Genomic DNA, 27,448 nt, shown 5'->3' with positions numbered 1-27,448 from the left:
ACTTTAGTCTTTGCAACTTCAGGGATCTTATCTATGCACAATCAGCTTGTAACACTCCAAAGAGAAAGGAAAACTTGAAAATCGCATCATATGACCCCTTTAAATAAAAGTTAAATTAAATAAAATAACATACAACAATTTTTTTTCAGCTGGTTTATTTACCAATAGCTAAAATTAAAGCTGAAAAAAAAAAAAAATAAATAATTGAAATGACGTGAAACCAACAAGGAAGTGACTAAAACTGCAATTCATCGACTGGCCGCTAGAGGCTGGCTCCAAAAGGGAGTCAGTCCCATAGACTCCCCAAGTTAAAACGCCCAACTTTACAGCAGAAAAAAATATGTTTACAGCCTGGTACAAAAAGTGGTTTTGGTCTATATAGCTAATTTTGCCTTTCATGACAACTGTGAGGGGGGTGAATTTTTTTATAACTCATCTGTTTAAATTATATTAAGCCTTATAGTTCTGCATAATTAAGGGTGTGGCCACTTGAGTGGCAGGTGGATTGCCGCTTCTGTCACCACAGTCGAGCTAGGTGGGCGTGGTTTCAGCAACCAGCTCCTGCCTCTTTGCCCATTTTCGATTATCTGGGAGTGACGTGTGGTGACGCACTACCTAGATGGCGACAGCCGGTTCCCCCTACTTTAGGCTTCAAAAACGCTCTTCAGAAACCTACGGGTGACGTTACGGACACTACGTCCATGTTTTTATACAGCAAAAAATGCATAAATTACAAAAATTTACATGAGAAAGGAAAATACAAATACAGAAACAAAATATTAATAAAATTATAATAGCATCTGAATGATACTAAAATAACACTGATTATAATGTATATGCATATGATTCAACTGATGTGTGGTCACAAGTGTGCATACATTGACTATTTTACAGCTTTGTAGCTCATACAATCATATTTACAAAGTATTTGTGTGCTAATATCAAATGCTAACAAAATTAGCATAAACAAAATGGTTATGCAATATTTATTGGTTGCATTTGACAACAATATTCTTTGCTAATCCTAACAATAAAACTTAAATTCATAAATTTGCATGCAGATATCTTACAATATTCTCCAGCCAACAACTTGCACTCAGACAGATATTCTGAGCTCCAAGCAGCAATGTTCCTACACCGATAAAGCCTTCAGAGTCTTTGCTGTCAGGATTTAAGACTGAAATCTGGATCCGTCTGATCTTTTCTTGTCTGCTATTGATGTTTACACTCAGCTCGCATGACATGACAAGGGCTGACACTGCCAAATCCCCTTCAAGATAGCCCATTCAAACATCCCTAGGGCTCTCTTTGTTCTGGAATACGAAGGGCAGGTTCACATCTCTTCATCGCTTCACGTTAACGATATTCTCCGAGCTCGCCGCCACCATCCTCCCGTCCCTCACTGGCACGTGGGAGCTTTTTCGTCCCTGAACTGAGCGAGCATCTCCTCTGAGGTCCCATCTCACAGAGCAAATGGCCTAAAAAACGTCTACTAATCGCCTCCATGCTTCCTCGGCGGAGCTCTCTAGACACGCTCCCACATCAAAGAGGCCAGTTCGTGTTAATCAGTTTAAAACACATTCATCTAGTAGTTACTCTCTCAGTAGCCACCAGAGTGAACATGGCTAACTCTAGCCACAACAATGCTCATAACACGTAATTAGCTTGTGTTCTTTCTGAGGTTGTCAGTTGCGGGTTGCATTTGGCCTGTTGCGAAGGACAAAAATAATCAAGAAATCCTTCACAATCCTCTTAAAGACTCAAAAGTTTACTTTTGGTGGTGGAGAGCGCAAGCCAAGCCTGCAAATATAAGCAGCTCATTAGTGCTGCATGTGGCTAGCCTGCGGTGTCGATGCGCGAGGATGGCACCATACCCGTACCCATGGCGCCTCTGTGCATTGAGGGCCTGGCCTAATAAAATGCTAAAATACACCCTGCAGAAAGATGCACACAGTTGATCATGTGGCTCTAATGCACCGCTTCTATATAAAAGACGTGCGGAAATGTAAAACTTTTCTCTCAGCAGGGAGCTATGATGAAAGATGGACAGCTGAATTTTCCTGACAACTACAGATTTATTCACAAGCTAACTAAAGCCCGCTATACGCTGTATGGTTTTTTGAATCGTTAAGCTAATGTAATGACAGATTGTATGATGCGATCTCAAAGCGACAGACCAGGCAGACTGTTCGACATGTACAGTGTTTCTTGCCAGACTGTACAATAAATGGTAGCCAAGACTTCAGCATAGACAAAGCCGGCCGACAACAGACGAGAAGCGACATAAGACCAGTCACAGATATCATTCTGTACTTGTGTCCAAAACCGTGAATGCCATACAGGCAAAAGTTCACTTCATGAATTCAATGATGATAAAAATTCATTTTTATGCCAGAAATTTGTCATTGTGCATTACAGTGTGCATTGAGCTTAAAGCATAGTGGTTCATGTCTGGTTGTGGACACACAACTCCATTCCTAAATTGTTCAATTGAATACAAGTGAACATAAACGTCCAGAAATGTATCAATATTAGCATGAACTGCATAGACCCAACAATAGACACAATGATTGCAATTACATAGGCTGAACTGGAAAATTGACAAGTATGGGCCCCATATGTCTCCTGAATTTTGATGCGCTTGGCAAATAATTTGCAGCACAAAACAAATTGTGGTTGTCATAAACCACGTTTAAGCTCACTGCAAGTGGACGCACATTTAACATAGTCATTGAACTTTTGTTCATGATTTTCAAGGATGTCAGGCAACCTGTCCAACACGTTGGCATCTGGCTAATTTGGCTAGCTTCTACCAAGCCACAGATGTCTTTGAGCCAAAATACTGTAGTGGTTAACATTGACAACAAAATATGTTTTCTCCTTCCATTTTCTTCTTCCTTGGAACTGTTTTACTATCCTAACTATGCATATATAGGTAGTTATATTTTATTATTATTAGCAGTGTTGGGGGTAACACATTACAAGTAACGCGAGTTACGTAATCAGATTACTTTTTTTCACGTAACTAGTAAAGTAACACATTACTTTTTAATTTACAAGAACATATCGGAGTTACTTTTTCAAATAAGTAACGCCAGTTACTTTTTTCCCCCATTTATTGATTGGCAGCTCTCCTGTGCCCATGTTGAGAGAAATTGGGAGTAAGATTTTACTTTACTTCTAGAATAAACGTGAACATGCTTTAATTCATCTCACTCACACACACACACACACACAAAAATCAGATTTACATTTTCCTCAAAATAACACTTACAGTAAAAAACAGTTAAAAGCAACTCAGAATATGATGCAAAGCTGTAATAATTAAATATGTTAAATAACACAAATATCCTTGATGTATTTAATCCCATTTTATTAACCAATTTGCTGCTCACCTTCAATGATCCAATTCAACCATACTAATAAGCAAACATTACACAAGATAAACTAACATTTCTTCTTCTTTTTTATTGCTGAAGAGTGTTGAACTTTCTTCTTCTGCGTTCTACTGTACAGACGTGAATTTACATGTCCTTCAGCCTGAGGCTTTTGGTGTGAAAGGGCTTTTACATTTGCCAAAAATAGAACTTTGTATATTAAAAACAAACAATCAAGCCCTGCCCAGATTTAAAAAGTAACGCAAAAGTAATGTAATGCATTACTTTCAATAAAAATGAACTAAGTAATGTAATTAGTTACTTTTTTAGGAAGTAACGCAATATTGTAATGCATTACTATTAAAAGTAACTTTCCCCAACACTGATTATTAGCATTGTTTCTTCGTCTTTTCAGTAATAACAAACTTAAGACAACACCTCAGTGGTGTGCAGGATCACCTACCATCATCCATACAGATGTACACACTTCAAAATCTCTCTGTGCAAACCGAAAGACAAAAGCATCAGGCCTTAAGGCTAAATGCTAATTTTGCAATATCCTGACTTTTTAAGACTGCATTTCTCTTTAAAGCTCAGTACAAGACCAATCTCTGCCAGCTCGAGCTGTTGCCATGGTTTACGATTAGCTAGGGATGAAGTATTGATCCATTCTCCACACATTTGCTGAGACCACCATCCAAGAAAACGTACTCGGACTGCTTTCATGAAAGCGAAGAACGCGCATAATAGAATTCATACGCAACAGCACATTACCAGAGTTATCCCGAAGAAAACTATTGTATATAAATGATTGATACGAATTGTTATTCCATTAATGGAATGGGGTAATGAGCCATTTCTGTGACTATTTCTGTCTCAAACATAACACAAATCAGTCACAAAACAAATCTGTGTGAAATAAAAGCATGAAATGTAAGGGGATGAGAAAGACCCTCCTGCTGCGTTAGTTTACACAGTACGTGGGTTGCTAATGGTTTAAATATCAAATGCACAAAAGAGGGATAATATAACAAACAGTATCTCCATTAAATTTTGAGTGACATATCTCTGGTGCAAAGCCTTAATTTAGCAGCAAGCCCCAACCTCACCTGCTTGGAAATGGATACTTGAGCCAATAAGTCATACCATGATGGAAAAAAAAAAAAACATATCGTATCATATATCATTACAATAATGACACAGCCTCTACAGACTAATTTATTGGAGAAGCACAGCCCATTTTCTCATTTGTTGTCCCTTTTCTAAAACAGAAAGGCCTGTATTTGATTTATGTGTTGTTCCTGTTGGGTCCTCTCTTGGACCTAGTAATGAGAAGTAGAGCAACAGCTCATTACAGATACTTCGACCGGCAAACTTTTGCACTGATGAGGTTCGGCTGAGGCCTTGTTTTCCAGTCAGCACAAATTCTGACTGCATGCGCACCTGGGAAGCCCCCCAACTTGGGCCGTCGCTATTATGGCATGAACTTTACACAACTATTCACTATCATTACTGTCCTTTGTGTGGACATGCCCTTGCAAAACTCAAGTATCAGCAACTCTATCTCGTTCAGAATACGGAATAAATCACACAAAATTGCAAATTCACAAGAAATCACGCAAGTTGGGTCATATAAAAACATAAAACCTAAACCTAAACCCCGTAAAGATCGAAAGAGTTGATTTCACAGTCCTTCATGTGAACATGTCCTTGCAAATCTCAAGTATCAACAACCTCATACAGAATACGCAATAATTCATAAAAAATGGTGCATTCATAATTCATAAGAAATCGTATATAAGTTGGGTCAAACAAAATGTAAAAGCCTAACATAAATCTATAGCATAGCTTGAAAGAGTTGTTTATTTGTCTTGGTCCTTCATGTGGATGTGCCCTTGCTAAAAGTAATCAACAACATGATGTATTCCAAAAATCCAGGAAAATAGTTTGTACAAAATGACAAATCTATAAGAAACGTAAGCTGGATCGTACAAATATGCAACCTAAATGTACAGCCTGTGTAACTCAAATCCAACCCCTAATCTGAATCGCTACTGTAGTTGGATAAACAACTATAAAATATGTAAATCTGCGAAAGTTTTAAGACATATGATATCATATAATTTATCATACAAGATTTAATTAGAAAGATTTGTTAGCGTAAAGAATTTAGTGTATCCCACTGGTGAACAAAACTCGGTTACTCACAGTTCTGATATTTCTAGTTTCACTTCTAGTTTCAATTCCCGAAAGCTATGATAAACAATGAAAAAGTGAAAACACACAGGTTTCTTTTGCTATAGGTCAACCTGCTTTTTTGCTCCTGCCCTCTGTGAATGCGGTCTGTTTGAGGTCAAACTGAGGAAAGCAGTGCTTGTGTAACCTGTAAAAAAGCAAGCCATCCATACAGCTGCGATAAGGCTGCCGGAGAGATGGTGACAGCAGGGCTTTGTGAGCAGCTCTGAGGGAAAGAAAAGGCTAAAATAAAACCGAACTCACGCCAAAACCCTCCTGACTGACACTAGGTAGACAGTGGCATTTCACTACCTCAGTGTCCTTAAAAAGGCAAGCCCTGAGCTTCTTTTTTAATGGGCATCGGACCCAAGGTTGTTCTGTAACAGAGACTACTTTTAGAGACACATACTTGCCAGAAGGTTGAGCTAAATGACTCATTTTCAGCCTCATTATGAGCATTAACGCAGCAACTGGTAAGATGATACAGAGGGCGGTCTATGATAGTCTTCTCCCTTCAAGAGCACCAGCTTAGCTTCAAATAGTTCGTCAAGTGTGTTCTTTTTACAGCAACTCTGTCCATTCAATGGCTATCTAGGCAATGTCTCCCTGCAGCTATTTTTCAGTAATCCAAGTACAGCTTCTGTCGACTTCAGTACTGGAAGGCAGAAATTTCAACAAAACTCTTTGGCAAGGTTACATTTCAGTAGTTTCAGCCTCATGGAATCCAGTTGGCTTTATGAAACTTCTGCGAGTAGGTAAAAAGTCCTTGTTTTTTGGACTTTTTTTGCCAGTTAATACTTTAAACAAATTTTAACTACATTGATATGTATACATAATTGTTCTTAAGCTTAAAATAGTTGGTCCAGTTTTCACTCTAGAACAAAATGATCAACTGTCAACAAGGCAACTGGTTATTGTAACAAAGTTATTTTCTACATTTCAAATATTATTTTTTCCTATGAGTGGCTTGTCTCCTTATTCTATCTCATTCTGGGTGTAACTGTTGAATATTACAGTACATCCACAGTCATTAGCTGCTAGATTAATAGAACATACGTCCATCAACTGTCATGTCACTGTCTATAAAATTATTACTACTAAAACATTGCAATTTAGCAAAAGATATTGGCCAGTCATTGCTGACAATGCTGACTTCTGATTATGCATGAGGTTGCATGCTAATCATATTAGCTCTGACAATCATTTCTCTCTAACAGCACAGAGGCAGAAAGTAATACATTTGTTTTCATTATTACTGTTGCTGAAAGACACTTCATCATTAACATTCATTCTGGGAGACTGGGAAGCAAATCTAATAAAGCTTATGTTCCTTTTCCTTTGTTTACTTTTTTAAAACATAGTTCTGTCATGACCACTCTCGGAGGGATTGGCATGGTAATGTACATGACAATGTTAATGTATTTGGTCTTGGCGGAATAGATCTGCTATGCTGCTGCTGCGGCAGAGCAAGTACCGAGACTTGCTACTGCCAATACATCCACAACATGCTGCTGTGAGCATGTAAGAAATATCGCTGCTACAAATATAACATACATGAAATAACCCCCATATAGCATACATGAATCACCTCGTAGCAGATCTATACAGGTGGAGCTGGGGAAGGTGGAGGGTTTCTGAAGCAAGCTGCAACTGCTACGGCAAGCCTTAGTCATGTATTTGAATGTTGAGCAGCGAGCTCATTGGCTACCGATACAGGAGAGAACCAATCAGCTGTGCCATGTGATGATGTCATTAGGTCAGATTGAGTTAGACCTATCAGACAGTGCCATCTAGAGTTTCATGCCAGAACTCTGTATTATTTTTTTTCCTGGAGCGGATAATTGCTACATTTTCCTTCTAGAATCTAGACTTAATGGCAGAAGATAGTTTGAAGCATTAGTACTTCTCAAGTTTCAAGTGTGGACATTTGAGCCTGTTTTTTATGAAGATTAAATTTAAACTAAGTCTCGGAAGAAAAACTTTGGGATTTCTTTATTATTTTTATAATTTTTCCAAATGCCTTTTTTTTTCTTTAAATCATAAAATGTGAAATTCATAAAAACATTAATACATATAAATAATTAAATATTTAAAACTATAATCATCTAAATCAAAACAAAGATGATGGTACACCTAGTTTAGATTCCCCTTCAGGAACTCGAGCTGCGTCGAGTCGCTTTGGGAACGCCCTTGCGTGACCGCGTTCTGAAGCACGTGTCAAATCCGTCCAATGGAGCAGCGAGACGTCACGAGCAGGGTGACATAAGCACCAGAAAGCATAAAAGCGCATCCGGCCGGGCGCCACCCAGCTTCTGCTAGGGAACGAGACGCTGCGTCTCTTTGCCATACTCCCTGCATCCCTGCAGGCGCTACTTCATCGAAGCTGGGTGGCGCCCGGCCGGATGCGCTTTTATGCTTTCTGGTGCTTATGTCACCCTGCTCGTGACGTCTCACTGCTCCATTGGACGGATTTGACACGTGCTTCAGAACGCGGTCACGCAAGGACGTTCCCAAAGCGACTCGACGCAGCGTCTCGTTCCCTCGGGGAACCATGGTTACATATGTAACCTAGAGACGTTTTATACCCTTCTTATAGATTTTGTTAATAATCATATGGCTAGAAATAACCCAGAAATATTTCCAAAAACTTGCTTAACAAGAGGATGGATTTCCTTTTAGTTCCTCCCAAGGTTTAATCCTTCTCTGCTTGCTATCTTAAGGACTTTTGCTTCGTCACTGTCTTATTTAACTTGCTCACTGGGGTTTTGGGATGGTGTGCATGTACAATAAGCGGTACAGAATGAATTTAACTGGATTGAACATATATATGTATAATGTGCTCTTTCAGCCAAACGAAATGCCAAGCCTAATATCATAGAAGAAATGCAATTAATTTGATTGAAATTAGAGTGTCATGTAATGCAATTTCTGGTTTGTTTTCAATTGTGTGCAGTAATGAAACACTATTGTCTCTAGTTAAAGCCACAGTGATGCTTAAGGCAAAGCCTGTTTAATAACTCTAGTTAAGCTGGGAAACCAAAATGTGATGTATTATGATAAAATAAACCCCATTACACTTTATTACTTGTGGCTTTTATGCATTTTTCCATATCTATTATTTCACTCTTGGGTCTGACTCATACTTCATATCATATTTTTACGTACGAGGGTCGATGACACACATTTTGATGTCAGTCAGATACGTGTTAATTACAGTCATTTGAGCATGCATAATAAATAAGAAATGTCTGTCATTGTGAAAGGCAGAAACCCATTACACAGATTTTTAGCTGAAGGAAAGATGGAAAATTGCTTCATATTCACACGATTCCTCAACGGCACGACATCTAATATCAATCCAAGATATTTGGATCTGTCCACACGGACCCAATTCTGAGAAAAACTAACAAACTGCAAGACTAACTGCTGTATATAAAGACACATAACACGCATATGCACGCATACCAATGGATTATTTACCAACTAGCAATAGACAAGCATTAGACTAATGTAAGAGAATGTGGCATTTTGGCTTTATGATTCAGCAAACTGCTGTGGTTTGTGATTAGCGGCAGCGGCAGTAGTGTGTCCCAGTATTCAGGAAGCTCTCTGGGCTCTGATCGAATGTTAGTGAGAGGCGTCTGTGCCGTCAAAACCTAACGCTTATGGAGCACAGCAGATAACAGGCCTGCATTGTCCACCAGGGTCTTTAGAGTCTCAGAATGAGCTGTCAAATGAGGCAGCACTAACTCTGCTAATCCACCATCTGAGGAAAAGCTGAAGCCAAAAGGAGTAAACAAATAAATAGAAACATTAAAAAAGAACCATGAGTGTGATTAATCGAATCGCAAGTCCCCGGCACTGGTGTCTGCTTTGAAGTAATGTTTGCACTCTCACGCAAGCATGACCACTTTTTAGCACTTGTCAACAGTCAACTCGGGAATCAGCAGAAAACAAAAACGTATATAAAGTTTATGCATACAAACAATCTTGTTTTTATTTTTTTAAAGATGTCAATGGCTACATGAAAGAGGAAATGTTTTGCAGTTAATTATAACAATGATTACTACAAAGAGATGTGTTCATAACAGTGTGCTTTGATGTGATAGCTGCAATGCCGTTTAATTCAAAGCAACAAAACATGCACCTCAAACGAGAAAGATGTTGATAACATATTGCTCAAAGCAAAATGCAGCTGCAGTCCTAATGTGTAAAAATAAACGTGATTGTTATATTGTCTGAAGAAATTGGTGGAGTGGTGCTTGTTGTGTATAAATAGCCTCCTACTAATGATGGTAAGGAGTTGTAAGTCCCTGTTGAAAAAAATGTTTGCTGGTCCTAGCTGGTCTCCCAATGTGGCCAGACTGGTCTGTTTACTGGTTTTAGAATGGTTTTGAGAACTTTTCAAGCTGGTCAGGCTAAGAGCCCAGCTGTCCCACAAGCTAAGCCAACTGAATAACAGCTTGGCCAAGATGAATGACAAGCTTAGACGCATAAACTGGCACAAACCAGCAAAAAAATTAATAAATAAATACTTTTTTTTTTCTTTTAGTTTGTAGCATGTTGCTGTGTAACTACTATGGAGTTTTGGCTTGGGAGATTGTCTTATCTAAACCAGACCTATTAAAAAACACAGCTTAAACAGACCTAAGTAGATTAGCTTGTGTGTTTTACGGTTTTTGAGGGAGTTTTGGAAACTTATCAGTTAGCTATGCTGGGATACTATTTGACAAACCAACTAAAACTAAAAGCAGCAAACCACTACAGGTTGTATTTTTTCTCTGGCCTTTCATGCTGAATTGTCAACTTTGAAAATATGTTGTTTAGTACATCATTTAAATACCGTGGTACTTCAAAGCTTATGTTTTGTTTTTAGAACATGCAGTTCTTGAAAGTTATGGAATCACAAATGTGTGTATTTAATTTAGCTATATTGGCACTCCCAGTATCTGTTAACAAAATATTTTAATTAATATTACAGTTCTGTTAATACTATAAAGGGTAAAAGGGGCCTTTGAATATTTTGTTGGACTGCTAGGGGTCTCCAAATTAAAAAAAGGCTAGAAACACTAGATTAAACGCCTTGTTCAAATCCCTTATCTTGGTATGAGCAACGGTATTAACTACTAACAAGTAATACATATCGAAAGAGATAGAAAAAATTATATCCTTAGCTGTTATTAAAATAAAAGGTCAGGACTAAAATCAGCATGATATCAAGTGAGAGTGCAAACTCTTTGCCATACCATGAAATTAACCCACATTAATATTTCAGCTGCAACAGCAAATCAGTTCTTAAGTGCAAAAAATAACATGCAATTTGTTACGAGTCACATTCACACCTGACATAACGCTCACGAAGTCACGGCCAAGAGTTTGCAAACACCTTATTTTGTTTGGGTTCCAATAAATATTCTCACTTTTGTTGTCTGTTTTTTGCACTATACTACATAAAAGTGTTAGCATGCTAATTGCTTTAGTGGAAAAAAAATTAGTAGACTATTTAAACAGCATAAGCGGTGATCTCAGTATTGCACAAAACAATTTCATGTTCAACCTCAGCAAGGTTAACATGGCCAGTGTTATTTTAGCATTATTTATTCATATTTTCTATTTAGCTTTTCTTTTTATATATTTAATTTGAATTTTAAGTGAAGTAATTTTGTTTTGTGCTTTTGTAATTGTTATTAGTTTTATTTAAATTAACAAAACAGTTTTAGTTAACCATAACAACACTGACATAGTTACATTATATTTAAAATAAGGATAATACTATAATTCAAGATCTTATAATAGGTTTTTCTTAGCATTTAAAGCCTGTTTTTTGTCTGCTCACTGCTCAAGGTCAGGTTCTGTAACCTCATCTCTCTGTGGCTGCTATCTCACACCATTGTACACCATATGCCTTTCTGAACCCCTCCTGTAAGGGAGGAAATATCTCATCTAATAGCAGTCTGATTTAACTTCACTTTGTGGGTTGATAATATGGCGGCAGTGCTCAGGGGAAATGGTTCAAAAGACAAGTGAGGTGAAGGAGATATCAAATATGAAGCCTGCTTGTGCTTCCCTTGGGGTCGCAGGAACGGTGATGCACCTTTAATTTAACCAAACTGAGTGATCACAAGAAATGACTCACAGATCATAATTTTGAGTTCAATTAGGATGCAAGTGAAAGACATCTGAATCCAAGGGGGTGAGTAAATTACTCGGTAATTAGTCTGTCCATTTCCTTTTGGTTGTGGACATGAGTTTGTCACATTGATACACTGTAAAAAATGATTGTGATTTTAACAGTAAAAGACTGTTAACTGGTTAACACTAAATTTCTATATACTATATTTGGTGAACAAATGTAATTACATTTAATGTAATTTTACATTAAAATGCTGTTAAAAATATGGGGGAAAAAATGTACAGTGAAAAAACGTAAATTGACACTTCCAGAATTCCCTGCATGACACTTCATATTTTATGTTTTTTTTGATAAAATAACATGTTTCTTCTTAGATTTTTCTTATCAGTTGTATACATTAGAGGTTAATCTTACATATAATGTTGTTAAATTAATGTTATTGCATTATTTCAGTATCATGTGTGTCACCATTATGGTGTTTAGTGTTTGTGTGAATGAGACTGTGCACCTTCTATATATAAATATTGCCCTCCTCAGCTCGTAGAAAAGCTGTTTGTGATGAGCTTTGGTTCATCATGGAACGTTCTCATCACCACCAGTTTTTGGTGGTTATCAGTGCATTTCAATGGTTCAAAACAGATATTGACACTTCAATATGTTGGTTTATTAACATTACATCAGTTAATGAAATACGGTATTTTATTGTGAATTTAAGTTAAATCTGTAAAACCTAAACTGTTGCTACCATATTTTTACGGTGAAGTTCTGGCAAACATAGCTGCCGGTATTTTACCGTAAATGTCAGTTTTTTTTTACAGTGTAGGATAATCAACTGTAAGCTAACTGTTAGCACGTTAGCATGTCTAAAACTTCTAACTATGCCTCTACCTAAATTTTAGAAAAACTTCAAAAACATACCTGTACATACAAATCCGATGCAGATTATTGTTTAATAAAACCTTTTTTTCTTTTCCTTGTACAATAGTATGACCTCAAAACACTACAATGTATGATTTGTACCATTATGTATGATTTTTAAACTAATACATTTGTAAACTAACACATTTTGATGTTTGCATCACATACCCAGCAACATATGTATTGCTTTCCTTGCACAAATTAAGATATTTTTGATGGAATCTGAGAGCTGTCTGACCCTGCATAGACAGCAATACAACTGAAATGTTCCCAAGTCCAGAAAAGAAAGAAAAAAAAAAACATTTAGCCATTTTGGAGAATATCCGCTGGACGTAAACGTATGCTGGTCTGTGTCAGCTGCATCACGCCGGATCTGTTTCCTACGTTGTTGTGATTTGATCTGAACGGAACCAGAGTATCCGTGTGACGCATGGTTATTTGGTTGATGTTTTTTTTTTTTCTTTTGCGCACAAAAAGTATTCTCGTAGCTTCGTATAATTGCAGATGAACCACTGATGTCACATGGATTATTTTACAGATCTCCTTGCTACATTTCTGGACTTGGGAACATTTCAGTTGCGTTGCTGTCTATGCAGGGTCAGACAGCTCTCAGATTCCATCAAAAATATCTTCATTTATGTTCAGAAGATGAACGGAGGTCTTATGGGTTTGAAACGACATGAGGGTGAGTACAGAATTTAAATTTTTGGGTGAACTACCCCTTTAACCTTTTTGTGCCACTCACCAGATATTTCATTTAATGATATACTTACAAGAAATTTGCCAGATTAACATTTATATATTTCGAATAAAACTGAAAATGCATCTAGCGCCACTCAATGAACTTTGAATTTCACTTTGGGAGTTTTGCAAAACATGAGTTATGTATTGTATTCACTTCATTAATATCTGATTGTCTGATATAAACCAGACCTGTTAAAAACACAGCTTAAACCAGCCTAAGGAGATCACCTTGACTGTTTTGCTGGTTTTGAAGGGGATTTTAGGATGACTACTACTTGACAATCCAGTTTTTTTCCTGGTCTTTTTTCATGAGGTTAATAGTCTACTTTTAAATGCCATTATTCTGTACATTCCTTGCTAATACAACAGTATTTTCACAAAAAAAGATCATTTACTCAGTACTCCAAAATAAATTATAGAATACCATAGTATTGAATTGATACATGTTTTTTTTTTTTAACACTATGGTAACACTATCACTTTCTTGGTGGGCACAGTCATATTCTTCCTAGCTCAATATCACCATGACACCAGTCTAATTTAGAACAAAACATAAAAAAATACACCCAAGATGAACAATAAATCCCCCTTTTTGCCAACCAGCCACACTGTGCAAACCGTAATTATCAAGTCTGTGACAGATGCACAATGGAGCAGCATTCACACTATTAGCCAGATTGAAGCGAAGCATATTTTTTCGAAATGAGACAGATTTTTTATCATTAGACGCCCAAAACTATAGTCCAAAACTCATATGCTATGAGGATACAGAAGTAACTTTGTCTAACTGCTTGTCTGCTGAGCTTAAAGTTACAGTGAGGATCTATAGTAGCACATTTGTCTTATTGTCAACATCCCCAATTACAGCAACACTGATCACTCCCCATGAGTCCCTCTTAACCTCAATCTTTCAGCAGTTCAAAAGCAGTTCAAAGTTTCCAGCGAGTACTAAACCTCAGAAGTGACATCTTATACAGGCTCTACAAAGAACCAACGCAGAGGCAGTTTCAGTCAAATTAACCAATTATAGCTTCCTCACTTCAAACAAAAATAAGGGAGAGCAATTGTAGATTGTGCCGTGTGCGTACATCAAACTTCTTTTCGGATCTTCTGATCCTTTTTGCCCTTCAAGTTCACACCGCCGTTTTCAAAGCACAACGGAGACGGTCTCTACATGCATAATTCTGCAGGAAACTGTCAATTTAGCCTATACAAACAACCGCAAGAAGTCACGTAATGCAAGAAACAAAGGTGGAAACGCTAATCTACCGCTCCCAGGGTTCAGCTTCTATTTCCCAATTGCTCAACATGCGTGCCGAGCCCCCATAACAGGCATTAACTCGCAATCACATGAGAACATTATCAGTTATATAGCTCCAAGGGAAAAATTCTGATGGATGGCACCAGCTTAATCATGCATTTAAAAACAAAATGTTATTGCCTCTAAGAAAACCATGTCGTCATTCATTTTTCACCTCAGAGAACATTTTGTGTCTTTTTTTTTTTAAAAAACCTTCATTATCATGACATTTTTTTACATAATGGTGAGGGGTCTCAAAAGACAAGATATATTGGTCTTTAATGACAATGCAGGAAGAAACTGAGCAGGTGACATTTTATGACAGGTTAGGGTCAGTAAGTTTTTTTTTTCTTCCAGACATGAATATTTTTATTCAGGAAGAATGCATTAAATTGATTAAAAGTGACAGTAAAAACATTTAAAATGCTGCAAACTATTTCTATTTCAAATAAATGCTGTTTCAACTATCAACGAATTATTTTCCAAAAAAGCATCACAGTTTCCACAAAAATAAATATTATTTTCAATGATAGTGTAAAAGGGAGTTTCATCAATGGACTTCGTCAAAAAAAAAAAAGCAGATTTTCATTAAAACTAAAAAATGCTGTTTATATATACATTTATCGTTTTACCTCCAGCCGCAGACTTTTGTAAGATGTGAAAATCCAATAGCCTATATAAAAAAAAATACTGTTTAAAACTTGATAATATAAGCAAAGTGAAATATATATTATTTTAAAAAATATTAAAAAAATGTTATCATTATAATTATGAGAGGTGAATACTACTACTACTACTGACCACAATAATAATAATTCATTGATTATAATAATAACTTTTACTATACCATCCTGTCCTAATTGTTGTGGTCTTTTAGAAGTCTTTTCATACCCAAAACAGAATATGGTATATTAAAACAAGAAGAACACAGAGAAAGATGAGGTTAATGGCGAGGTATCAAGTCCCAGAAATTTCCACTTTAATCGAACCACCCTTTCCGGTAGTTGAACCCTTAACTTTCAGATTTCTATCATAGATATTTAACCACTATGCCACCCCATCACCTTCAAAAACACGCCAATGAAGAAATCGATTAAGTATGTCATTAAGATGAGCCCTAGATTGTAAACAAATTTAGATATGACTATCACAGCCATTTTGAGCTGGTGAGCGTCCATTTATTTGCGTTCGATTTACACTAATGACCCGAACTTTGAATAGCGCGTATTATGTTACCATGTGATGTGGCTGCAGCTGAAAATATCCTGCTGATCAATGCAAACTCAGCTTTCCCTGTCGCCCATGCCGAACCGAATCACGCACACTGAACATTAATTGTTCACAGATAGACAAAAGTGAGAGTGCTTACCGGTGTTTTTGTAACCTTTTTTTAAATCTTAAAAGCTCTAGGCCCATTCATTGTAAATGTGCGGAAAAGGGCGACTAGCACATTCTTCAAAATATCTCGTTTTGTGTTCTATGCTAAAAAGTAAGTAATACAGGCTTGGTATGACATAAGGGCATGTTTTGGCTGAACTAACTAAATTTCCAGTGAGGTCCATTGCTTGTAGCACTCGCAAATACCCATAAAGCTCAGCCAGTGAAGGGTCTGTGGGCTCTGACACAGTTTGCACGTTGCCCCGAGCAGCCCTTATGTCTAGAATTGGTTCAGCTTGCTGCTAAAAGATCAGCCTATGCCCGATCAAAATGACTCAGCAATGGGTCTGACCGTTAGCGCCTGAGGAAATCTGCTTAGACATGAGGGTCAGTATAAGCAGGTTGCACAAACACATACAGACACACACACAATTCGCAATCTATTTGCCTAAGATCCATGCTACATGATAATGGATTATGCTATATCTAATGAATGTACCGTTGGCGAGATAAACAACACGAGTTTGAATGTTAACAGCGGAAAATGAAAGCTAATTGCTAAATGAATCTGAGTGATTCTGAAATCCTCTTTATGTACCAAGACGCTCCTCTGATATTTTTAGTCCAATGAGCTCTAAAAGCAACGGCAACGTGAAATAAATTAAACATTAAGAAAGCATTATTTATTTATTTACTTTAATCTCCAATGTGATCTAATGCATTACAATGGCTTTGCCTTCCCAGTTGATGCAAGGATCAGTAGAAACCAGAAGAAATGTGTGTTTTTCTTTCACTTGCATAAAAGTATTGTGACGGTTACTTTGATAGTGAATAATTACAATATTCAAATACCATAAAATTACCAGTGCTGTTATTACACTATTGAAAATGGGTTTTCTAAGTTAAAATGATTATGAAAGTACTACAATTGCCAAAACTAAAAAAAAAATTAAAGCTAAATAAAAAAAAAAAAATTTAACTAATAAAATGACAAAAGCACATAGCAAAAACTACTAAAAATAAAAAAGAAAACTAAAAATATATATATAAAAAAGAATTCCAAATAATACAAAAATAACTTGCATCACAAAAAAAACAAAACATTTACATTTCAATTTGTGTTAGTCTAAATATAACGATATAAAACACAAGTAGGTTGGATAACTCAATAGGTTTCAGTTAGCTTGCCCTTTAAAGTGCACATTATTAAACATGAGCTCAAAAATCAGTAAACACAACTGGAGTTTCTGCTTGAATGAACAAAATAAAAAGCAATTTTGAATTATGCCTACTTTACAACAGTCAAACAGACACGTAAAGCTGCGAATAAAGATATACACGGAGGGCATTTTCTTTTTCACAGTCATCAAATCCAGTTTAACGCACATTTGGGTTAGCCTCACCTCAGCGTTTCACGATGTTCAGACAGACATATTCCATTTTCTTTTTAAGTCCATCACTGATGTCTATGCATAAAATGCGATGCAGAACAAAAGAACACCTCTGTCATTTTAAATAAGAATCTAATAGCTAAAATGACGCAGTCTTCAGTGCGAAACAGACTATTTGTAGGCTTTCAGGGAGACTGTGGAGCAAAAGGCAATTAGTGTTTCGTTGTCGGGCCGTTGATGTGTGATTTCTAAAGGCTGTTATAGGCACTATTAAAGTTTGGCAGTGAATATGCATAAGGTACATTGTAAACGAGAGCGTGATTTAGGCTTAACTAGGCTGCGGATATAAAGAGTGCCAAACTCAAGACTTTAAATGCTAAGAAACCTCGCAGAAAGATCACATTTCGCTCTCAAAAGTCGAGGCTTGTGATATAGATACAGAGGAGGATATCCACAAAACGGTTTAGGTCCAGACAACAAAAAACGTTGCCAGGTGGTCAAAAGAGCCCAATTGTCAATGATAATCTGGTCTCTAGATATGGGATTTTTTTTTTTTTTTGGTCCACTTTATCATCTTCCAAGCAAAATATGAATATCAAATTGCGTAGAAAAGTAAAAGCAAGTGTCTCCTCAAACCACATGATTTGAGATATCTTTCGTGAACAAGAAAAGTTATGTGCCAAAATGTAATACTGACTATGAATAAGAATAATAGCAGCAGTGATGCTTAAAAAAAAATTTTTTTTATATATATATATATATATATATATATATATATACATACAGCTAGCAAATATTTAATATACACCAAAAAAAAAAAAAAAGACATTTGCTACAAGTTTACTGACTTTCTGTTAAAAAAGTGGCTACATACTGAAATTTTTTTTTTTTTGAGTTGTCTGCTAGTCAGAACAACTCAAAGGCCATTCATGAAATATCACTTAACTGCAGTTTTTCAAAAGGTTAATTGTATTATTCAAATGTAAGAGATGTGTATCCTGGTTTAATAAATGTTTAAATCCTTAACACATGAAATAAACAACTAACATTTGCATTCCCGATAGGAAGTTCTTACTTTATAACAGACTCAATATTTCATGCTGAGATTTCCCATACATTCCTGCAGTTCTTGGAGCGGTTCCTCTAGCGTAATCAGGCCCTGCTCTTGACAAGTTTTACTGTGACACTGTCTCAGTACAATGTGACCTTCTATGCAAGCAAAGACACTCATTGGGCCCTTGGGGACCATTTGGAAGCACTGAGCTTGAGGAGGATGGATCCAGGATGGCTGCCTGCTCTGTTTGAGCCACTAATCTCATCAGAAAGCATCTGACCTCTACTAGCTCCGCCGCATAGACATGCCTTGGAGATTTTTACTGAAAAATGCAAAATACATGAATTTTATTGCAGTTACATATGGATAATTCATCACTGAACTACATTACTTCAGAAAAGTACTGGTTATTATGTTTATTATCATAAACAATTTATGAAAATAAAAAAAATACAAAAAATAAACAAGTGTTACAATTTGCTATGTTTATGGGGTTTTTTTTTAGATCTGACTCTGTGCTCAAGAATGTGGTAAAAACACTGTAAAACATGGTTTCTCGTAGCTTACTGCGTACTGTAACAGACAGGATCATAGTTTGGCACTGGTCAATCAACATGAAGCAAAGACTTTCATGCATCATACTATAATCACTGTATTAATAATAAATTCATCTCTATTCACCGCAGAAATATTGTGCTTAATCCATCTGCAAATATAATGGAGTATTGAATTAAATCCAAATTTGTATAAGAAAGGTCACCAGATAATGAAAAGAAAAATATTAGAAGTGTCAAAGACATGGCCTAACAGAAAGTACAAACGCTTCAATATGCTTTTAGCAATATGCAATATGCTTTTTTAAATCTAAAAAATGTCTGAAAGCATTTAAATAAAAAAAGACAAAGAAAGAAAGAAAAAGAAAGAAAGAAAGAATAAGAATCATTTATAACAATGCTTTTGCTTTTAATGCTGACATTGTTTTGAGCTGAATATGAAGGGATGGAAAAATACCATCACTCTTAAAGTTCTGTATAGCACTTGGAGGTTAGTGATAAACAGAAAACACAGAACTCGAATCATCATAGTATTACATCGCTTATTTCCATAAATCACAAAATCCGCCTCTCCAACCCACACTTGATTTCCATATAAAAGGGGCATCACACATTCAATCTGAACTGACGTGGTGCTAAACTGGAGACGTCCCTTTGTGCCTGGTGCCGTAATATTGCTCTGAGCCGAACTGTGAAGAGCGCATACAGACATTCAAACTCACCGTTTTCTGTATTTTCATGCTCGGTGTCAGTAAGGGTGAGGTTGGAGTTGGCTCTGCTGGAAAGGCAGGAGCTGCGGCCGGATTTGGTGTTGCTACGGCCCCAGAGTCGGACGGCGTGCTCAGGGGACATGATGCCATCCGTTTCTGTGTCAGCGTCTGATCCCACGCTCATCGAGTATTCGCGGTGAGGAAGGCCCATTTCTGTCCTATATGCTGCCATATGGGGCGGCACGGGATCTCCAAAAGCCATGTCTCTGAGAGAGAAGTCCGTCCCTGATACAACACACAAGGACACAACGACAGAAAATACAATCTGTGTTATTCATACAAGAACAGACTGCAACAGTAGGGGTCTGGAAGAAAAATCCCATTTATTTTCTCCATCTCATTTCATATATATATATATATATTTTTTTTTTTACAATAACACAAAAACCTTTCTAGAAAAAAAAACTACCATAAGCTCTGAGATTGTTAAGCGATGACAGAAATTCTATCATTTATATAAATTATTTATTTATTCGTTTATATGGAATAACTTTATGTGATTTAATGGTAGCATCTTGATACACAAAATTATGTAACAAACAAATATCTTAGTGATAGATTTTTTTATTTGTATTAATTATATATATATATACAGTGGGGCAAAAAAGTATTTAGTCAGCCACCAATTGTGCAAGTTCTCCCACTATATATATATATATATATATATAGAGAAATCCACTCGAACAGGAATTTCATGTGAGGGTGAAAAAAAAATTCCACGCACTTAACAGGTTCAAGTTGGTTACGTGCATTTTCGGCGCTGCAACCTTTAGAGTATTTTTGCTGGAATATGAGCAGTCATTTATTCTGTCATCACACGGGTGCTGATAGTGTGCGCACACAGGTGAGACCTGAACAGCACACGTTGATATCTGTGTTTAAACTAAACTCATGTAAACTTTGCCAGTTTAAACATTTAAGATCCAAAGGACACGAGCTCGTGCACGCAGTGAGACGATTTGTGCGTGCGCTCATCCGAAGCGTGCAAACACGCGCCTCAGAACGCGCACAAATATTAAGCTCTCTCTGAAGTACTGTTTAAATGGTCAAATTCACACAAAAAGTATGTCAAAATGCCCGTCTTGGTAAGTATCCTATAGCAGCTATATAACGGCTATAGCAGCTATATATCCTATATAACGTACATACAGTGTCTTAAAGTGACAGCACTTTCTTAATATTAATCACAAATATCTTAGTGATAGATTTTTTTATTTGTATTAATTATATATATATATATATATATATATATAGAGAAATCCACTCGAACAGGAATTTCATGTGAGGGTGAAAAAAAAATTCCACGCACTTAACAGGTTCAAGTTGGTTACGTGCATTTTCGGCGCTGCAACCTTTAGAGTATTTTTGCTGGAATATGAGCAGTCATTTATTCTGTCATCACACGGGTGCTGATAGTGTGCGCACACAGGTGAGACCTGAACAGCACACGTTGATATCTGTGTTTAAACTAAACTCATGTAAACTTTGCCAGTTTAAACATTTAAGATCCAAAGGACACGAGCTCGTGCACGCAGTGAGACGATTTGTGCGTGCGCTCATCCGAAGCGTGCAAACCCGCGCCTCAGAACGCGCACAAATATTAAGCTCTCTCTGAAGTACTGTTTAAATGGTCAAATTCACACAAAAAGTATGTCAAAATGCCCGTCTTGGTAAGTATCCTATAGCAGCTATATAACGGCTATAGCAGCTATATATCCTATATAACGTACATACAGTGTCTTAAAGTGACAGCACTTTCTTAATATTAATCAAACAGCAACAACAAATAAATCACTCACTGCTCTTGATTGAATAGGTTTTGTAACTTAAATAAAGATTCATGTTTAATTTATACAGTCAAATATGCAATGCTGTTTTATATTTCATTACTTTATTCAATTTCTGTACCTAAAAACTAATGTTAGACCTACCTAAAAAAAAAATGAAAATCACTGTTTATTTGATTTGTATCTTTACTCTATTGTAATTATTTGTGCTGTTGCTTGTAGTTAGATTATTCTTATTTTCTTTATTTTTATTTGACAGTATAGTTTTTCCCTAAACTTAGCACGTACCGGACCATACCGAAACCGTGACCCTAAAACCGTGATACAAACCGAACCGTGAGTAAGTTGAACCGTTCCACCCCTAGTGGCGACATTGGGCAAAGCCATTGTTTCACACTTTAAAAAGAAGAAATGGTGCAGACGGAACAACAACAACAAACTATCAGAAACATAACAACAAACATACACCGCAATGGCGAGCAATTACACAACTACAAAGATGAACAAGGATGAAATGTTCTAGTATGCATGTGTCGACCATTCGTGCTCGCACACCCTATAAAAAAACTATGAAGAGCCATGTGTTCAGTTATACATGTACACTAAGCATTGGCATCAAAACTAAGTACATTTTGGGCTTAAAGGGTTAGTTCACCCAAAAATGTGTCATTAATTACTCACCCTCATGTCGTTCCAAACCCGTCAGACCTTCAATCATCTTCGGAACACAAATTAAGATATGTTTGATCAATTCTGAGAGCTCTCTGACCCTTCGTAGACAGTAATGCAACTGCAACGTTTCCACATCCAGAAACGTAGCAAGGAAATTCGGTAAAATAGTCCATGTGACATCAGAACGTAAACAACGTAATCAGCGTTGTTTACATTCAGCATGCACGTGATTGCGTTCTGGTGTACTCTCCAAAATGGCGGAAGACGGTAACTCATGGGAGAAGAATTGTTGAATAAATTATTATTAGGGATGCACCGATATGAAAATTTTGGCCGATACCGATAACCGATTATTCTTTATTTTTGAAAGCCGATAACCGATATGTTGGCCGATAAATCTATATCCAAATTGTTATATACTTTTTGAGAGCCTGATTACAAAAAAGGTCTCATCATTAAAAGCCACATCGGACGGCGTGCTCGGGGGACATGATGCCATCCGTTTCTGTGTCAGCGTCTGATCCCACGCTCATCGAGTATTCGCGGTGAGGAAGGCCCATTTCTGTCCTATATGCTGCCATATGGGGCGGCACGGGATCTCCAAAAGCCATGTCTCTGAGAGAGAAGTCCGTCCCTGATACAACACACAAGGACACAACGACAGAAAATACAATCTGTGTTATTCATACAAGAACAGACTGCAACAGTAGGGGTCTGGAAGAAAAATCCCATTTATTTTCTCCATCTCATTTCATATATATATATATATATATTTTTTTTTACAATAACACAAAAACCTTTCTAGAAAAAAAAACTACCATAAGCTCTGAGATTGTTAAGCGATGACAGAAATTCTATCATTTATATAAATTATTTATTTATTCGTTTATATGGAATAACTTTATGTGATTTAATGGTAGCATCTTGATACACAAAATTATGTAACAAACAAATATCTTAGTGATAGATTTTTTTATTTGTATTAATTATATATATATATATATATATATATATAGAGAAATCCACTCGAACAGGAATTTCATGTGAGGGTGAAAAAAAAATTCCACGCACTTAACAGGTTCAAGTTGGTTACGTGCATTTTCGGCGCTGCAACCTTTAGAGTATTTTTGCTGGAATATGAGCAGTCATTTATTCTGTCATCACACGGGTGCTGATAGTGTGCGCACACAGGTGAGACCTGAACAGCACACGTTGATATCTGTGTTTAAACTAAACTCATGTAAACTTTGCCAGTTTAAACATTTAAGATCCAAAGGACACGAGCTCGTGCACGCAGTGAGACGATTTGTGCGTGCGCTCATCCGAAGCGTGCAAACACGCGCCTCAGAACGCGCACAAATATTAAGCTCTCTCTGAAGTACTGTTTAAATGGTCAAATTCACACAAAAAGTATGTCAAAATGCCCGTCTTGGTAAGTATCCTATAGCAGCTATATAACGGCTATAGCAGCTATATATCCTATATAACGTACATACAGTGTCTTAAAGTGACAGCACTTTCTTAATATTAATCAAACAGCAACAACAAATAAATCACTCACTGCTCTTGATTGAATAGCTTTTGTAACTTAAATAAAGATTAATGTTTAATTTATACAGTCAAATATGCAATGCTGTTTTATATTTCATTACTTTATTCAATTTCTGTACCTAAAAACTAATGTTAGACCTACCTAAAAAAAAAATGAAAATCACTGTTTATTTGATTTGTATCTTTACTCTATTGTAATTATTTGTGCTGTTGCTTGTAGTTAGATTATTCTTATTTTCTTTATTTTTATTTGACAGTATAGTTTTTCCCTAAACTTAGCACGTACCGGACCATACCGAAACCGTGACCCTAAAACCGTGATACAAACCGAACCGTGAGTAAGTTGAACCGTTCCACCCCTAGTGGCGACATTGGGCAAAGCCATTGTTTCACACTTTAAAAAGAAGAAATGGTGCAGACGGAACAACAACAACAAACTATCAGAAACATAACAACAAACATACACCGCAATGGCGAGCAATTACACAACTACAAAGATGAACAAGGATGAAATGTTCTAGTATGCATGTGTCGACCATTCGTGCTCGCACACCCTATAAAAAAACTATGAAGAGCCATGTGTTCAGTTATACATGTACACTAAGCATTGGCATCAAAACTAAGTACATTTTGGGCTTAAAGGGTTAGTTCACCCAAAAATGTGTCATTAATTACTCACCCTCATGTCGTTCCAAACCCGTCAGACCTTCAATCATCTTCGGAACACAAATTAAGATATGTTTGATCAATTCTGAGAGCTCTCTGACCCTTCGTAGACAGTAATGCAACTGCAACGTTTCCACATCCAGAAACGTAGCAAGGAAATTCGGTAAAATAGTCCATGTGACATCAGAACGTAAACAACGTAATCAGCGTTGTTTACATTCAGCATGCACGTGATTGCGTTCTGGTGTACTCTCCAAAATGGCGGAAGACGGTAACTCATGGGAGAAGAATTGTTGAATAAATTATTATTGTTTTCTCTGCGCACTCGTAGCTTCGTAAAATTACGGTTGAACCACTGATGTCACATGGACTATTTTACCGATGTCCTTACTACATTTCTTGGTCTGGGAACATTGCAGTTGCATTGCTGTCTACGCAGGGTCAGAGAGCTCTCAGATTTGATCAAAAATATCTTAATTTGTGTTCTGAAGATAAATATAGGTCTTACGGGTTTGGAATGACATGAGGGTGAGTAATTAACGACAGAATTTTTGGGTGAACTAACCCTTTAACTGCGTCACCTATCATTAAGAACAGCCTTTGCGCTAAAATGTGAACCTATGACACCTTAAAACACCGTCTAGGTAGGCAGCTCACTAGGTTTTGAAACACATTATTATTTATTTATCACAACAGAACATCTTTAACGGAGCACCTTCTCTCATACAGTATATGACTCCAAATTGACAAAGAATATGCGATATATGAAACTAGCCAACATTTAATCAACATGGAAAGACTAACGAGAACTTTATTTTCAAAATGGAGCACTCAAACCCACTTGAGTGTGCAAAACCTCAGTAAACATCACATTCAGAGTGCTCTCGTGTCTGGTGAAGGCCAAAGGAACGAGAAAGAGGAAGCCGTTTAGATGAAGCTAACGGCAAATTATAGATTTATGCCTGAGAGCGAGCGTAATAATAGTTAGCGTGGCTGAGAGCAACAATGCATTTAGTATTCATGGAGGGGAAGTGGATATTTTTTCAGGTCACCATCAACTGGACACATTAGAAGGTCATAAAAGACATCAGCGAATCAGCATTCAAGGCACCCCCCTCTCATTAAAGTCCCAGCACGCTAATGGCAAAGCTACAACACCGCATTCGGCTTTCCTTTTATCTCTCCGGTTTTAGATACTGCTTTTTCAGAACGGCTGGAATATATTAGCGACGGATCAAATCGTCACAGGCAGTGTCTCTTAATTGCTCGAATGCAATCAGTCTCTCGAGTGTATCTGAAAGATGTGCTGTGGATCTCGAGTCTGCGAGATGAGCTCCCCCAAAGCATATGATAGTTTGTCTCATGTTAACAAGTACATGTAATAGATGTGTGCTTTAATATGAAGTAGGCAAGTAAAATGATCAAGGGTGCAGCGTTCCACACTTCAAAAGAAACTAATAAGCACACAGGTATCAGGGATGATTACAATTTAATTGCATTCTTGCCATCAAAAGTTTTAATACACTTCATTTAGGAGAATCATCATGCTGAAAAATCTTTCATATTTTCTTGGTTTATTCTATAATCTCACTTTTTACACTTTATTTTTTTAAGCAGCAGTCAAATAAGGAGCAATATTAGGCACTCACGAGTCACGACCCAAATTTAAGCTCTAATGCCAAATATCTGTTTGTCAAGACACAAATTTTAAATCCAAACAAAAGATTGTTTGCTTCACTTTTTACTCTAGGGATGCAAACTCATCAGAGGTGGGAAAATGTGATTCGAGTCCCCTAGGGTGGTCTGGAGGCAAATTTGAAAAATATCAGCTTTAATGTCAATTTATAGTCAATTTTAGAACAAGGATGGATGACTCAACTCCTTACTTCAGTTGTCTCAGTCTACATTTGCACTGTTTTTTTTATGGAACCCATTAAATATGACTTCACATTAACAACAACAACAACAACAATAATAATAATAATCATAATCATAATCACAATCATAATAATAATAATAATAATAATAATAATAATAATAATAATAATAATAATAATAATAATAATAATAATAATAATAATAATAATAATAATAATAATAATAATAATAATAATAATAATAATAATAATAATAATAATAATAATAATATTATTACTACTAATTATTATGTATCAAAATATTTATATTTTAATTTGAAAAAATGCAAATCAATGAAGAAATATTAAATATATTAAATAATTATATATACTATAGTAACACTATTATACTGTACAATCTGAAAAATCGCAAACAAACAACTGAATTCATACTATTTAATAATAATAATAATATATTATTATATAATAATACAAATTGAGCAAATAAAAAAACAATTATATATACTATATAATACTAAATATCATAATATATAGTAATGAGACTATTGTATAGTAAAATCTGGAAAAAGTACAAAAAAAATATCTAAATAATTAGTATTACTTAATAATAATAATAATGATAATAATAATAATAATAATAATAATAATAATAATAATAATAATAATAATAATAATAATAATAATAATAATAATAATAATAATAATAATAATAATAATAATAATAATAATAATAATAATAATAATAATAATAATAATAATAATAATAATAATAATAATAATAATAATAATAATAATAATAATAATAATAATAATAATAATAATAATAATAATAATAATAATAATAATAATAATAATAATAATAATAATAATAATAATAATAATAATAATAATAATAATAATAATAATAATAATAATAATAATAATAATAATAATAATAATAATAATAATAATAATAATAATAATAATAATAATAATAATAATAATAATAATAATAATAATAATAATAATAATAATAATAATAATAATAATAATAATAATAATA

General features: G+C 35.8%; 1 protein-coding gene across 1 annotated transcript in view; it reads right to left on the bottom strand.

Annotated features, from left to right (window-relative positions):
• Window positions 1-27,448, bottom strand: part of tenm4 (teneurin transmembrane protein 4) — a 245,415-nt gene that overhangs the window by 150,023 nt on the left and 67,944 nt on the right. The window contains exon 3 of the mRNA XM_016283213.1: window positions 19,806-20,078. Coding sequence (XP_016138699.1) covers window positions 19,806-20,078 — 273 coding nt within the window. The remainder of the gene's footprint in view (window positions 1-19,805; window positions 20,079-27,448) is intronic.

This window comes from Sinocyclocheilus grahami, unplaced genomic scaffold, assembly GCF_001515645.1.
Source record: "Sinocyclocheilus grahami isolate Dianchi unplaced genomic scaffold, SAMN03320097.WGS_v1.1 scaffold171.1, whole genome shotgun sequence".
Taxonomy (NCBI): Eukaryota; Metazoa; Chordata; class Actinopteri; order Cypriniformes; family Cyprinidae; genus Sinocyclocheilus; species Sinocyclocheilus grahami.
This window is presented reverse-complemented; position numbering and strand designations above follow the sequence as displayed.